The 15,211-nt window shown below is 49.1% G+C and overlaps 1 protein-coding gene across 1 annotated transcript in view; it reads left to right on the plus strand.

The window, feature by feature from the left end:
* The window catches only part of TXNRD3 (thioredoxin reductase 3), a 47,064-nt gene that overhangs the window by 12,638 nt on the left and 19,215 nt on the right, over positions 1 to 15,211 (plus strand). Inside the window, exons 3-9 of the mRNA XM_060023800.1 lie at positions 6,053 to 6,113; positions 7,088 to 7,197; positions 9,382 to 9,486; positions 9,722 to 9,794; positions 11,698 to 11,817; positions 13,686 to 13,828; positions 15,064 to 15,179. Coding sequence (XP_059879783.1) covers positions 6,053 to 6,113; positions 7,088 to 7,197; positions 9,382 to 9,486; positions 9,722 to 9,794; positions 11,698 to 11,817; positions 13,686 to 13,828; positions 15,064 to 15,179 — 728 coding nt within the window. The remainder of the gene's footprint in view (positions 1 to 6,052; positions 6,114 to 7,087; positions 7,198 to 9,381; positions 9,487 to 9,721; positions 9,795 to 11,697; positions 11,818 to 13,685; positions 13,829 to 15,063; positions 15,180 to 15,211) is intronic.

Below are 15,211 nucleotides of genomic sequence, written 5' to 3' on the forward strand. Positions count from 1 at the left end.
AAGAATCTGCCTGCCAATGCAGGGGACATGGGTTTGATCCGTGGGCTGGGTAGATCCCACATGCTGTGGAGCAACTAAGCCCCTCTGCCACAACTCTCAAGCCTGTGCTCTAGACCCCATGAGCCACAACTACTGAGCCCACGTGCCACGACTACTGAAGCCTGTGCAAGCTAGAGTTCGCATGCCTCAACTACTGAGCCTTCATGCTCTAGGGCCCATGTGCTACAACTACTGAGCCTGTGTGCTGCAACTACTGAGGTCCATGTGCCTAGAGCCCATGCTCTGCAACAAGAGAAGCCACCACAATGAGAAGCCCACGCACCACAATGAAGAGTAGCCCCTACTCGCCACAGCTAGAGAAAGCGCGTGCACAGCAACAAAGACCCAATGCAGCCCAAAATATATATATATATATATAATAATAATAATAAACTATATAATGTCCTTTTTAGTCTCTTATACCAGTTTTGGCATAAGGTCTATTTTGTTTTATATTAGTATAAACATTCCAGCTCTCTTTTGGTTACTATCTGCTTGGCAAGTGTTTTCCATCCTTTCAGTTTCAGCCTATGTGTGTCCTTAGCTCTAAAGTGAGTCTCTTCTAGACAGCATAATGTTGGATCCTGTCTTTTTGTCCATTCTGTCAGTCTATGTCTGTTGTTTGGGGAGTTTAATCCATTTACATTTAAAGTAATTATTGTTAGGGAAGGACTTGCTTCTGCCATTTTGGTATTTGTTTTCTGCATAGCTTGTAGTTTGGGGCCCTCATTTCCTCTCTTACTGTCTTCGTTTATGTTCAGTTGATTTTTTGTAATGATACTTTTTGACTCCCTTCTTGTTTCCCTTGTGTATATTTTGTAGATATTTTTGTGGTTACCATTGGAATTACATATACCATCCTAAATATATAATCTGTTTTAAACTGATAGCAGTTTAACTTCCATCACATACAAAAACTTTACTCCTTTACAGTTCTGACCCCTCCCCCTTCATCCCTTCATGTTACGTCACAAATTACATCTTTATGTATTGTGTATCCATAGACTTACAGTTGTTTTCTGACTTAGGTCTTTTAAATCCAATAGAAGAGTAAAAAATGTAATTATAAGCTAAAATCACAGTAATACTGGTCTGTATGTTTGTATGTTTACCTTTATGTGCGAACTTTGTATTTTCGTATGGCTTTGCATTCCTGTCTAGCTGCTTTCATTTCAACTTGAAGGGCTGCCTATAGCATTTCTTGCAAGACAGGTCTAGTATTAATGTACTGCCTCAACTTTTGTTTATCTGAGAAAGTCTTAGCTTCTCCCTCATTTTTGAAGGACTTTTTTTGTTTGTTTTTTGGCCAGATATAGAATTCTTGGTTGATAGTTGTTTTTTTTGTTTTTGGTCTTTTTCTTTCAGAACTTTAAATATATTATCCAGCTCTCTCTGGCCTATGAGGTTTCTACTGTGAAATCCACTTATAACCTGAATGAGGATCACTTGTAGGTGACGAGCTGCTGTTCTCTTGCTACTTTCAAGACTCTCTCTTTGTCTTTGGTTTTTGACGTTTTGATTGTAATGTGTCTTGGTGTGAGTCTTTTTGTGTTTATCCTTCTTGGGGCTTCTTAAAATTTATTTTATTTATTTATTTATTTTTGGCTGCGTTGGGTCTTCATTGCTGTGCGTGGACTTTCTCTAGTTGCAGCAAGCACGGGCTACTCTTGTTGCGGTGCACAGGCTTCTCATTGTGGTGGCTTCTCTTGTTGTGGAGCACGGGCTCTAGGCACTCGGGCTTCAGTAGTTGTGGGATGTGGGCTCAGTAGTTGTGGTTTGCAGGCTCAGTAGTTGTGGCACATGGGCTTAGTTGCTCCACGGCATGTGGGATCTTCCTGGACCAGGGATCAAACCTGTGTCCCTTGCACTGGCAGGCAGATTCTTAACCATGATGCCACCAGGGAAGTCCCCTTCTTGGGTTTTTTTGAGCTTCTTGTATGTGTATATTCATGTCTTTCCTCAAATTTGGAGAGTTTGGGGGCATTAGTTCTTCAAATAAGCTCTCTGCCCCATTTCTTCTTCTGTGGCTTCCATAACGTGTATATTGTGTAATGGTGTCCCTCAAGTCACTTCCTCCGTGTTCATTTTTCTTCTTTCCTTCTCCTCCTCAGACCTAATCTTTTCAAAAGGTCTGTCTTGAAGTTTGGTGATTCTTTCTTCTCTCTGGTTGAGCCTGCTCTTGAATTCATCTAGTGAATTTTATAATTCATTGATTGCCTTTTTCACCTTCAGAGTTTCTGTTTGGTTATTTTTATCTCTTTGCTGATATTTTCATTTTATTCATATATCATTTTCCTGATTTCCTTTAGCTCTTTGTGTTTTCCTCTTTGAGCATATTTAAGACAGTTGTTTTCAAGTCTTTGTCTAGTAAGAATGAAGTCTGTATGTGTTCAGGGACATTTTTGGAGATTCATTTTTTCCGTTTCTTTGTATGCATGTGATCTTTTCTTGAACATTTGGCGTTATAAATACGGCCACCTCTCCCAGTCTTCACAGACCGGCTCCGAGTTAGGGCAGACCTGCCCTCACCAGTGCAGCGTGGAGGCCTAAGCACTTCGGAGACCTTTTCTGGACACCTTCCCTGGGTCTGTACGTGTGCTTTTCACTCAGTCTCAGTGAGGCTTCACCGAGACCAGTCCTTCAGGCAGCCCTCACGTGGGGGCGAGGGCCTCTCTGCTCTCTCCACGTTGTGAGAGCGACGGGGGCCCAGGCTGCTGCTCCCCTCTACTGTGCGGAGCAGCACTGGGGAGATGGAAAGCACCACAGAATTCTCTGCCATCTAAATGGGGCTCGCTCGTCACTGAGCATCCCTTGGTTGCTGTAGATCTCTGACCGGTTCCCAGAGCTTCGTTGAGTTATCTTACTGTGCGGAGCAGCACTGGGGAGATGGAAAGCACCACGGAATTCTCTGCCATCTAAATGGGGCTCGCTCTTCACTGAGCAGCGCTTGGTTGCTGTAGATCTCTGGCCGGCCCCCAGAGCTCCGTTGAGTTATCTTACTGTGCGGAGCAGCACTGGGGAGATGGAAAGCACCACGGAATTCTCTGCCATCTAAATGGGGCTCGCTCTTCACTGAGCAGCGCTTGGTTGCTGTAGGTCTCTGGCCGGCCCCCAGAGCTCCGTTGAGTTATCTTACTGTGCGGAGCAGCACTGGGGAGATGGAAAGCACCATGGAATTCTCTGCCATCTAAATGGGGCTTGCTCGTCACTGAGCAGCGCTTGGTTGCTGTAGGTCTCTGGCCGGCCCCCAGAGCTCCCATGAGCTAATCTTACTTTGACATCGTTTAGCTCCTTGGATTTAGATTGCAATTTTCCGTCAAATTTGGGATGTTTTTGTGTCTCTCTTCAAATGTTTCTTCTGCCCTTTTCTTTCTGTCTCTTACTGGTTCTCACACCACGCATACACTGTGCTTAATGCGGTCCCGTATTTCTCTAAGGTTCTGTCCTTTTTCTGTATCTCTTCTCTCTGTGGCTTGAGGCTGCATGATCTCCACTGATCTGTCCTCAGCTTTGCTAATTCTGCCAGTTCAAGTCTGGTGTTGAGATACTATAGTGGAATTTTGATTTTTGTTATGGTACTTTCCCATAACTTCCAGTTGGTTCCTTTATATGATTTCTGTCTCCTTATTGATATTTTCTACTGGATGAGACATTAGCATCATGCCTTCCTTCATATCTCCTGCAGCACGCTTTTCTCTGGTTCCCTGAATGTAGGTACAGTGGCTGCTCTGCTGGTTCATCATGCCATCTGGGACCTCTCAGGCAGGTTCTCTCGCTGCTTTTCTTCCTGCGTGTGGATCCACTTTCCTGTTTCTTTGTATGTCTGGTAATGTTTTTTGTTGAAACCAGGACATTTTAGGTAATGCATGATAGCAGCTCCAGATACCGGACCCCTCCTTCTCTGTGGCTGTTTTTGCTTGTTTATTTCTTTGTAGTGCGGTGGCTGGATTATTGGGGGAAGTTTGTTTCCACCTGAAGATGGAGCCTCCCATTCTCCTCAGAGGTGCAGCCCTGGGTCTACGCAGCCACCCTGGGATAACAGGGGTTTAGCAGGGCTCTCGCTGCGCGTCTATGTTATATTCTCTGACCCTGTCAGTGTCATGCCAGGTGTTAGGCTCCACTAATTGCAGGTTAGTTGCTCTGCTGTTTTTTGACAATGCCCTGGTGTGTAAATTGTTCCCTTTGCTGATCTAATTAAATCTGGGCCCCTTTGCAGCTGTAGTTTTTGAGACAAGTTTGCAGTGTGTTCCGACCCTAGAAGGGTTGTTGTTCGATATGTCCTTCCCTGGCTCTCTGGTAAACCAGCTGGCTACAGAGGATGGAGCTACCAGCCTGCCCTTAACTGCTCACCACTGAAATCTCCATCGTTTCAGTTGCACCTTTAGACGTGAACTTCCCCACAGTGTGTTTCAAATGAAGTCCGTTCCTTTGGGTAGAGTTTCGGAGCTCTCTGATCTTGTGGTTTACCTCTTGCCCTGAGCAGAGTCTCTGAGCCCTTGCTCCAGAGCTGGGGTGGGGACAGCGACCCCTTGTCTTGGAGGGACAACCTGCTTTATGAGCAGCTCTGGTGAGGCGGTGGCCTCTCCCAGCCTGGAGCCTCGCCCCACCAGTGGGCTGGGGCCAGGCGGATCAGGGCCCCGGCGTTTTTGCCTGGGATAGAAACTTGGATTTATTAGTAGGGGTGGTTGAAGGAAGGGAGCTTTTCCCGTGTTGCCGGCCACGCTCCCTCGGAATATAGCCTCTGCCACTCACAGCTGTCGGGAGATTGGGAAATGGTGGTGGCCTGACCCTTCTGGTGGCTGGGATCTCAGGGAACAGGCAGCCCCGTTCCCTTGGCCACGTTCACCTGAAGTGGAGCTTCCATCGCGCTGACGGGGGCAGAGGAGGGAAGGCGCAGGTCACGGCTCAGCCTCAGACTCTCCCGCTCTTACTGACATCTAGTAGATTTTCTTCAATAAATGTTTCCTTATTTGCTGTGTGCCCTCAGTTTCGAGATGGCTCTTTTTAAACAAGTTCCACCAGTTGTGGACGTCTGCCAGGGAGCAGGTCTGCCAGGTTCCTCACGCCTCCATCCTGGAATTGGAGCCCCTGGGCTTTACCTTGAGGGCTGAGGGCGTTGAAAGGTTGGAGCCCTGCTGAAAGCTGACCTCATCAGCTGCAGCTTAGAGAACCCCTGGGAGAGAGCTGAGAAGTCCCCGTGGTAGGTATCACTGGCTGAGGACAGCCACTGTGGGGAACTGGAAAGGTGACCTAGGTCCACGTAGAGGACTGTCGAGACTTAGTAATTAACTGGTGGATGAGGAGTTAGTGAGGGGAGGGAGGCACTGCAGGACCGGGAAGCACTGCAGTGACTCACAGTCTGCGCTCTGCAGAGTTCTCAAAACGCAGATCAGCAGCCAGGGCCTGCGTCCGCATGTCTGACTCCTAGCGATGCCCGCGCTGCTGGTGCCCCGTTTGGGTAGCAAGGACCTAGGGTTTTGTGTTCAAGCAACTGACGAATGGTGACAGGGTGGAATTGTCCATTTCCTTGTCGGTTTCGCCTGCTGGAGGGCAGGAATGGTGTCTTTCTCATTGTTGTATCTTGAGTATGTAGAACAATGGGTGACCTCTATAGTAGGTGTGTGATGGTTGAGTGTTTGTTGAATGGCTTAATGACTGTCAACAGAAAACGCAAAGAGGAACAGTGATGTGGGAACAGATGGATTTTATTTGGGGCATGCTGCACGTGAGGTGCCTGTGGTCAGCCAGGTGGAGAAATATTGCTTGTCCTGAGTTCAGAAAGGGGATTTGGGCAAAAGTTACTGATTTGGAAATCGAGAATGCAGATTGTAAAGGAAGGAAAGAGGTGGGGTGAGGTTTTCCTGGGAAGATGCATAGAGGAGAGGGGAGAACATAGACCAGAGCTTATGTCGCTGAAGAACATCTGCTGTGAACACCCTTTGTCACTATGCCCATACTTCATAGCTCTGTCTAATCTTCGTGAGAGTAAACCTTAGGTGCATTTTTGTTGCAGGTTAAAGAACTCTTCTCTTCCCTGGGAGTTGACTGCAATATCTTGGAACTTGATCAAGTTGGTAAGTAGAATGATTAGTACACATTGTTGTTTGTAATAAAGGTCAACGAGATTGACTTCTTTCCGTTTGCCTCATTCAATTCCACTTACTCCTGTCTCTTTCGGTTAGATGAGCTGATTTCATCTACGTTCAACCCCGCAGAGAATGAACCTGTATATGAAAATAATTTGTGTAGATTTTTTTTGTTTATGTTTTTTGCATTTGACGGGGGGAGGGACTAGAAGGAAGATGTATAAGCCGGTAAGCTGGAAGTCCTTCAGGCATCTCAGATATGTCTGCCAACTTTCTAGCACAGTACATTAAGCTGTGATAAATGAGGTGAATCTGCCCATTTCCTGAGTGTATCACCCCTGAGGGGCAACGCGTCAGCTTTATGCTTTTGAATTCCTGTCATCTGTGCACTTTACGCGTGCATGTGTTTTGCAGGAGTGGGAGATGTCATGGTGAACAGAACCCTGATCTGAGCCGTCATGACTTCACCCTCCTTTTAGCCAGGTCACTTTAACAAGTGAAGTGTTCTAGAGTCTCTGAAACTTTTCTAACGCGTATCCCGAGTGGGGCGCCTGGAGTACTTACGGCCCAGTTCTGCTTTCAGGGAATATGATCATAAAGCGTTTTCAAATGCAATTGCAGGAGATGTGTTCTGAGTTACCACTGTTAAGGCGGATTGTGCTTTACGTTTGCTCTTTAGAGAGGATTCTTATCGTCTCTGCCTACTCACGGGATCATAAATCAAATTCTGATCTAGAAGTGTTTATTTTAAAAGGAGTCAGTAGACTGGTCTTGATTCTTTAAGGCTCCTTCTGGACACCTGAGTGTTTTCCCCTGTCGAGTCATCATTTATGAAGTTGTATGGCGTGCTGACCTCTGTGGGCGTGCAAACGTGGGTGTCTGAGTGTCCTCACACTGCAGCTCAGCTCACAGAGGCTTAGAACCTTTGCAGTGCTTTACATATTTAATCTTTTATTCCTTAGATGATGGGGCCAGTGTTCAAGAGGTGCTGTCGGAGATCACTAATCAGAGGACCGTGCCCAATATCTTTGTGAATAAAGTGCACGTGGGCGGATGTGACCGAACTTTCCAGGTAATGATAGTATCATGTGTTCTGGAATGCTGTTTGTTCAAATTTTGTCGTAAAAAAAATATTTAAAAGGGGGAGGAGATGGTTTTTAGAAGTCGATTCATTTGTGTCTTTTGGAGCTTGTAAAATCAAAAGCCTGTAGGATGGTTATCGGATAATCTTGACTGCTTTAATGGAAATTAGCTTTTCTACGAATTCAAACTTCAGAAGCTGAGAAGGAGGAGGTTTTGAGTGAGGTTGCAGGACAGACAGGTCAGCGGCGCTGCTCTCTTCCTCCTGATGGGACAGAAACGAGGCCTCTTCCCTCCTCAAGGTTTAGTGATATGAGCTCAACGCTAACCTTCTGGTCCAGGGCGCATAGAACGCCTACCAAGGCTGCTGACCCTGCGAGCTTCGCAAAGCTTTGCTTGTTTGATTCCTAGAATGCAGAAGTGAACAGGAGTCATTCGGTTAAGCAGAGACAGATCAAAATTGTTATTTATTAAATGAGGTCTGTATTTTAACTAGTCGTTTGCCTTTATTAAAATTCTGCTCTTGTAGCCTTTATGTATGTATGCAAATGGTAATAATCAGTGATTGATGAAATACTTATATTTAGATTTCAATTAAGAATTATATTTTTGTCGGGAGAAAAGATTGTCTACGTTGTATGTTACCTGGGGTTGGCATTGTTATCTAGTAACAGCCTGCTCTATGTGTCCTAGAAGCTATAACCCAACTCACGTGGTGGTAAGTACCATAGTTTACAGCCTCTAAACACCTTTGGAGTTGCTGATCTTGCCAGTCCTAGCTGGGAAGATGCTGTCAGAACATGGTCTGGGGCTGTAGAGATGTCAGTTCTACTTCGAGACTGCAAGACTCTCCCTTGGACAGCCGCTGTTGAGGAGGTGGATTTCCCTACGGGCCCCTAGGAAGCAGGAGGCCACCCGGCTTTGGGACCGTGCACGAGGCATCTGCTGGGTCTGTGGTCGTGCGGCACTTCCACTGCGCTCCCAGGACGAGCCCGTTCGAAAGCCAGTGCGTTGGGACTGAGCAGCCGACTTCGCGCAGACAGAACTATTGTTTAGTCACATGTGGAGCCTCTGACCTCATCTAAGCTTCTTCTGACCACCAGGAGGGCCAAGTGGACAAGAGAATGTGCTGCAGGGTCAGCCTCCCGACCAGGAAAAGCAAGTTGTTTGTGTTGTATAGGAAGTTGCGAGATTTAGGTCAGTTTACGAGAAACCAGGAAAAGCTTCAAAGTGCATGTCCTGCTGCCGATGCATGAGAATTGTTCTCAAGGTGAAGACTAGCACAGGTGGACAAAACATAGAGGGCCTTGAACAACGGTGCTTGGCTATTTAACTGCACTTAGTTATTCTGTAACTCAGCTCTACCTGCTCGCCACTCGAAAGCCAACACCGAGAAGCAAGTGTTAGTAGAAAGGAAAGTTGCTTTAATCAGAAAAGCCAGCCGTCTGGGGAGAAGGCGGACCCACGTCCCAAAACCAACTTGGAAGATTCTGCTTGGCCATGAATGTTTTTAAAGGGAAAAAGGGGAAATAATCTCAGTTAATCATTGAGACAGGAGGTCGGATTCTTCGTCATCTCTCCATCGTGTGCAGACCTGCCGGCTTCTCCTAAGCTTCCCTTGGGTGCCGTCTTGCCCACGTGGTCCACCTGCAGGTTTGCTAAGGGGGACGATGGGCATAGAGAGTCAGTCATTCCTTACCTACTTAATCCTTCATTCTTACTCCTTTTAATCCAGGAAAGGAGTCGACAGGTCAGGCGAGGTACTGCGTGCATTCAGCAGAGCAGAAATCAGGGGCTAGTTTAAATGTTACCTATGATCTCAGTTTTACAACTAAGGTCTGAGGAAAGCAGAGGCGAGCAAACGGAAAAGGGCAGAAGAGCTGCTTACAAAATGACCTTGTCTGACATGGATGTAAGGCCATGACCTCCCCATCATTGGACACATGCCTCACTATCGGGTGATAACCAACAAAACAGATGTGCTTTGGCATCCATTCTAACTAGTTGGACCCAGCTGAATGCCATCCAGGTAAACTGACAGTTCCGACTTACAAAGATTGTAGGTCAACTGTTTCCAAGATTTTTATAAAAGAAATTTATGCCGATTAAGCATAGGGTACAAAGAAATAGTTTGAAAACAAGTCACACTGTGTTCTCTCCTTTGGTTAACCCTCAGGCACATCAGAGTGGTTTATTACAGAAGCTCCTTCAGGAAGATCCAGCATATGATTACGACCTCATTGTCATTGGTGGTGGCTCTGGCGGCCTTTCGTGTGCTCAGGTATGAAGAAAATGACACCTGAAGATGATTTTCCTGGTGATTGCCATGAGCATTTCTTATGCTACTTAAAAAAAAGCCATTTATGATGTTCCAGTGTACTCTGTTGTTGTAATAGCTGGTTTAATGAAGGGGAAAAACTGGGTTTCATCACAAACACCGTCATCGTTTAGGGGAGCGAGAAATCGGGGGAGTGTCAGGAAAATGACAAGGTCTCTATCTGTGGCTTTTTTCGTAGGAAGCTGCCGCTTTGGGGAGGAGAGTCATGGTGCTGGACCTCGTGGTCCCGTCGCCCCAGGGCACATCGTGGGGTGAGCTGCTCTTCCCACCATCGTGCGGTGGTGGTTCTCTGTAGGCTCAGTCTCCCTCAGTCCTCACAACAGTCTCGAGTATAACCCACCTGTTTCAGGGGTGAGGAAACTAAATCTCCAATCACATTGTTAACAAGAGGAGACACTGGAAGAATAATAGGAAAATAATGAAGGAAGACTGTGCGAAAGGGGAAAATTCCATGACCCCAGTGTTCCAAAGCTTCTGCCAGAATAATGTTTGTACACACGCGTGGGTGTTTTCACACAGTTGTGGTCACGCAGTGGTGTGTGCACCCCGTGGTGCTCGCCTGCGTTGGCCATGATGCTTTTCTGTGTTTCTGCATTGATTTTATCATGGACCCCAGTGGCTGCAGGATGGTTAGTTGACTTAGTGTGTGTGGTCATCCCAGGTCCGTTTAATGCAATGCACAGCAAGCTCCCAGCCTGGGACTTTGCTGTAGACAAGAGTGCTTGCCTGTCCACGCTCTTTTCACTGTAGCACAGAAGGCATAGCTTTTGTGCTGGGTGTTTTCTGTCTGTGCTTTGGTCCATCCCCGTTGTCTGTACCCTGCGCTCCCCACAAACTGGTGGATTGGCCGCATGCCCTCTGGCTTCTGCTGGGGCGTGGCCATCGGGGTAACGGGAAGAGCAGAGGAGGAAGCATACGGCGGGGTCTCCAGGCCCGCTGGGCACTGCAGGCTGGTTCTCCCCCGTGGTCCAGCTTTGGGTGGTGGCACTGGCCCCGTCGCTTACCCCTTCACAGGGCTGGTGGCGGCCCCCCTTGCACCCACTGCTCTTCCTGCCACACCCTGTAATGATTTCTGCCCTCTCCTCAGTTCCCCAGCTGGAGTGTCACCTGTTTCCTGCCAGAACCCTGACAAAGTGGGAAAGTTGGTTTTTGTTTTTGTTTTTGTAAATAAATTCATTTGTTTTATTGATTTTATCGATTTTATTTTTGGCTGCGTTGGGTCTTTGTTGCTGCACGCGGGCTTTCTCTAGTTGCGGCGAGCGGGGGCTACTCTTCGTTGTGGTGCGCGGGCTTCTCGTTGCGGTGGCTTCTCTTGTTGCGGAGCATGGGCTCTAGGCGCCCGGGCTTCAGTAGTTGTGGCGCGTGGGCTCAGTAGTTGTGGCTCGTGGGCTCTGGAGCGCAGGCTCAGTAGTTGTGATGCACGGGCTGCGTTGCTCCGGGGCATGTGGGATCTGCCCGGACCAGGGCTCGAAGCCGTGTCTCCTGCATTGGCAGGCGGATTCTTAACCACTGCACCACCAGGGAAGCCCCGGGAAAGTTGGTTTTTAAAGTTCAAGTTTACTCAAAAAAATTTAGCCTAGAATTTCATATATTAAAGGTAGTTCACCTCAACTTTGCTCGTATGGTTGGGACGCTTGTCTTTCTTCTTCCTTCCTCTGCCCCCGTCCCCTCTCCTGTCCAGAAAGAGTCCGCTTAACCTGGACACCAGGAGAGATGTGCTCTCAGAGGGCTCTTCTGTTTCTAGCCCCGTGTTGTTGAAGGATCCAGAGTAGATGTTACCTGGCAGCTGGCAGTGGACCTGTGCTGGCTCCGAGGAGGACTCAGGTTCGCAGAAGCAAAGGCTGGAGGCTGCAGTGTTGGCCTCAGTGCAGTGTGGGCCTAATTAACCCGACGCGGTTCTGACCACTTTGTGGGTCAGACTCAAGTGGAAGTTTTGGACTCTGTCCCCAGGTTCACGTGCACGTCCATGTTTTGCACATCCCTGGGCCTCCTTCATGGACCCTCGGTCAACAAGTTTGGTGAATCCTTTCGTGTTGTTGTGGGGCGTGATGGTGACCCCATGACCGTCGAGTTTGTCATTTCCACGTTTTAATAACACCCACTCTGCACGCACGCACACACACACAACGTTACAGCTGTGACTTTCTCTCTCAGGTCTCGGTGGTACTTGTGTGAACGTCGGCTGCATCCCGAAGAAGTTGATGCATGAAGCCGCCCTTTTGGGCCAGGCGCTGACTGACTCGAGGAGGTTTGGCTGGGAGTGCGCTCAGCAAGGTGGGTGATGGCGCGTAAAGAGAGCGGTTGGGAGGAAAGGAGAAGGAACGAGCTCCTTAGGAGTCCGTGCTGTTTACGTTGCTGTAGTTCAGTCTTATGGTGGGAGTGCGCTCAGCAAGGTGGGTGATGGAGTGTAAAGAGAGCGGTTGGGAGAAAAGAAGGAAGAGCGAGTTCCTTAGGAGTCCGTGCTGTTTACGTTGCTGGCTGCGCTGTGCAGCTTATGGGATCTTAGGTCCCCGACCAGGGATCGAACGTGGGCGCTTGGCAGTGAAAGCGTGGAGTCCTAACCACTGGACCGCCAGGGAAGTCCCTGTAGTTCAGTGTTAAATTAGTTTAATAAACACTTGTGACGAGCCCACCGTGTGCCAGCCAGGCCCAGAGAACTCAGAGGTGGTCAGTTGAAACCTGCTTTCGTGGGCCTTAGTGCTTAGGGAGGGAGCTGTTGCAGCCTCGGCCATTCCAAACCCTTAGCAGAGTGTGAGAGGGAATAATCACTATTTTCAGATTTCTTTCAAGTATAAAGAAAACAGAATAGCAAGGGGCATTGTGTGGATTTTATCCATTACTGTGAGGACATTTGCTTTTTTATTAGTGTTTATGTATGTCTTTGGTTAATGAAAAATGGAAAACAAATTCACCAATAAAAATCTATTGGTGGGACTTCCCTGGTGGTCCAGTGGTTAGGACGCTGCACTTCCACTGCAGGGGATGCGGGTTCGATCCCTGGTTGGGGAACTAGATCCCGCATGCCGTGCGGTGTGGCCAAAAAAAAAAAACATCTGCAAAGCACCTATTGGTGAGGCTCTGAGGATGCAGAGATGAGGAAACTGTCACTCCTGCCCTGGAGCAGCACAGTCTGCTGGGGGAGGGAGAGGGGAGGGGGGAGGGGAGCGACTTAGTGCCCGTAATTGGCGCTGAGGTTTCCAGCATCAACCTGAGGGGCACTCAGGAGCCTTGAGCCGTGGAGGTGGCGGAGGCGGCCCTTGAGGTAGGGCGCGGGGCGGGAAGCAGCTCGCCGCACAGCACGCGAGCTGTGTGGGCGTGGCCACCATTGCTGGCCGAAACCCCCGGGACCACGGGCGTGCGGTCTGGGAACATAGTAACCAGAAGGGCCATCGGGACTGCAAGACCTTAGGAGACTTGTCCACTGAGGTCCTAGGAAGGGTGACATGACGTCTGGGCCATAATCCCTGCCGCCGCCCGAGCCTCCGCACACTGTGACCTCTGCCCCTTCCCTGTGCTCTCCAGTGGGCGGGGCCCTCGAGAGCGCTGGAGGGGTCCAGGTCCAGATGTGACCAGAGGGTGAACCCCCGATGGGTGGGTTTGCCTTTGGGGACCTCCCGCAGCTTGACGGGAGCCCTGGGCTGCTGTCTCCTTGGGGACCGGCATCGGCAGATGGGATGGATCCAGGAAAGAAACCCCACCTAGAAGGTCCAGGGTGAGCAGGAGTCTTGATTCCGTCAGCCCCACCCTGGCTTCGACGGGAAGTGGGTGAACTCGGTCATCTAGACGCGGGGCATTCACTGTCACAGCCCCGCCGGGGACCCGGGGGGAGTGGCCAGGGAGGTGTCCCGCACCTGTCCTGGGGGCGCTCCCGGTGCCTCGAGACCCTGGGGCCTGGGTGCGAGATGGCTGCCCCCTGCCCTCCTCCGTGGGCTTTCCTTGTCTTCACAGCTCTGCTTTTCGCGTCTTTTGTATTTTAGAAGAGGAAGAAGTATAAGCCGTGACTGGCGTCAAAAAGGTTTCAGTTGCTGGTTATCTTCTGTTCACTTCTTGACTCTTGAAGCAATAGATAGGATGGCTCATGTGTACGTGTGACTTAGCCGTGACAGTGCAGCCCCTTCACACCCCCGGTGATTTCTCCTCAGTGAAGCACAACTGGGAGACCATGACCGAAGCCATTCAGAAGCACGTCGGCTCTCTGAACTGGAGCTACCGGCGGGCTCTGAGGGAGAAGGCGGTGGCCTACGTCAACTCCTACGGGGAATTTGTTGAACACCATAAAATCAAGGTCTGTTGGGGCGTTTTGTCCCGTTCGTTGCTTTCCTTGCTTCTGCCATGCCTGCCGTGAACCCAGACCCCGTGTTGCACGTTGAGGGCTGCAGCTGGTGTGCGTGTGCACAGCCGTGCACGCGTGTGCTTTCCCCAGTGTTCGTTGATTCCACGTCTGACTAAAGTGGAGACATTGCCTTTTAAAGAATTCTCAGTTTTAACTTATTTGCCTTTTGGTTTCATTGCCATCTTGAAAGAGAAAATGTTTAAACAGTTCAGAGTTCAAAATTCTAAACAGATCAGAATTTTAGGAGTGCAATTCCTTTTTAAAATGAAACCCTAACTAGAACCCGGTACATATCATCCATGAAAGCACTAGCAAAAGCGGCATCAGAATTAGCGTACTTTATACATTTATATTTGTAATACTTGTGTGTTGTAAGATCGGTACTTAAGGGGAATGAGACTGTCGATGATCACAGACACTTAACTGGAGAATGAGAGCCGGTCCGGTACCACCCTCAACACCTGCTCCCCCTCTGCCCTCTGCTTTGGTGGCACAGTACTCGATGGCCTGGGCAGGACTTGAGGTCCCTTTGTGGTCACCTGTTGTCTCTAGAAAGGTGTCAGTGGTGTGTTGGGAGCTGAGAACCTCACATGGCCACAGGAGGCTGGGGCGGGAGCTCCAGTCGGGGGGCTTGTTTCTCAGGCCGTCACCTGCCTGCCTTCTCCCCGCCGCAGCCTGGCTGTTCTGTTCAGGACCCTCCTCCAGGCTGCCCTCCCTCCATCCCGCTGTTTTTTTCGTTTTCTAATGAAAATGGATTTACGATTTGCTTGTGTAATTGAAAATAAACAAACAATGAACAGCTTTGTGGATTCCGCAGAGCCTGGATTTCCGGACGGCGCACAAGGTCTTCAGAGTGGGCGCCCTCTTTCCTTGTTCCTTCCCGGCACTGGCTGCTCCCCAGATGCCAGCTGCTCTGCGGCCTGCGCACTTGGCCACACTCTGTCCTCTCTCCAGTCACCCGCGCGGCCGCCCTGCCTGGCCTTCCAGTCCCCCACTGCCCCGCACCGCGGCCGTAGTGCCCAGGCTGTGAACACGCCTGTTTTCTGTGCAGGAGGTTATCACAGTGCGTTGCCATCTTTGCATGTGTGTTCCCGCTGACAGGAAGCTCCGTAGTAACTACTGCGTCCCGGGTGTCTGATATTCTCTGGTATTTGATGAAAAGTGAAGTTTGCTTTGCTCTTTTCAAGGCAACCGATGGAAAAGGACAGGAAACGTATTATACTGCAGCAAAATTTGTCATAGCGACAGGGGAAAGGCCGCGCTATTTGGGAATCCAAGGAGATAAAGAATGCTGTATCACTAGGTAAGGTTAACTAGGCCATCTGACCGTAAGCT

The sequence above is a fragment of the Delphinus delphis genome, chromosome 10, assembly GCF_949987515.2.
Source record: "Delphinus delphis chromosome 10, mDelDel1.2, whole genome shotgun sequence".
NCBI lineage: Eukaryota > Metazoa > Chordata > Mammalia > Artiodactyla > Delphinidae > Delphinus > Delphinus delphis.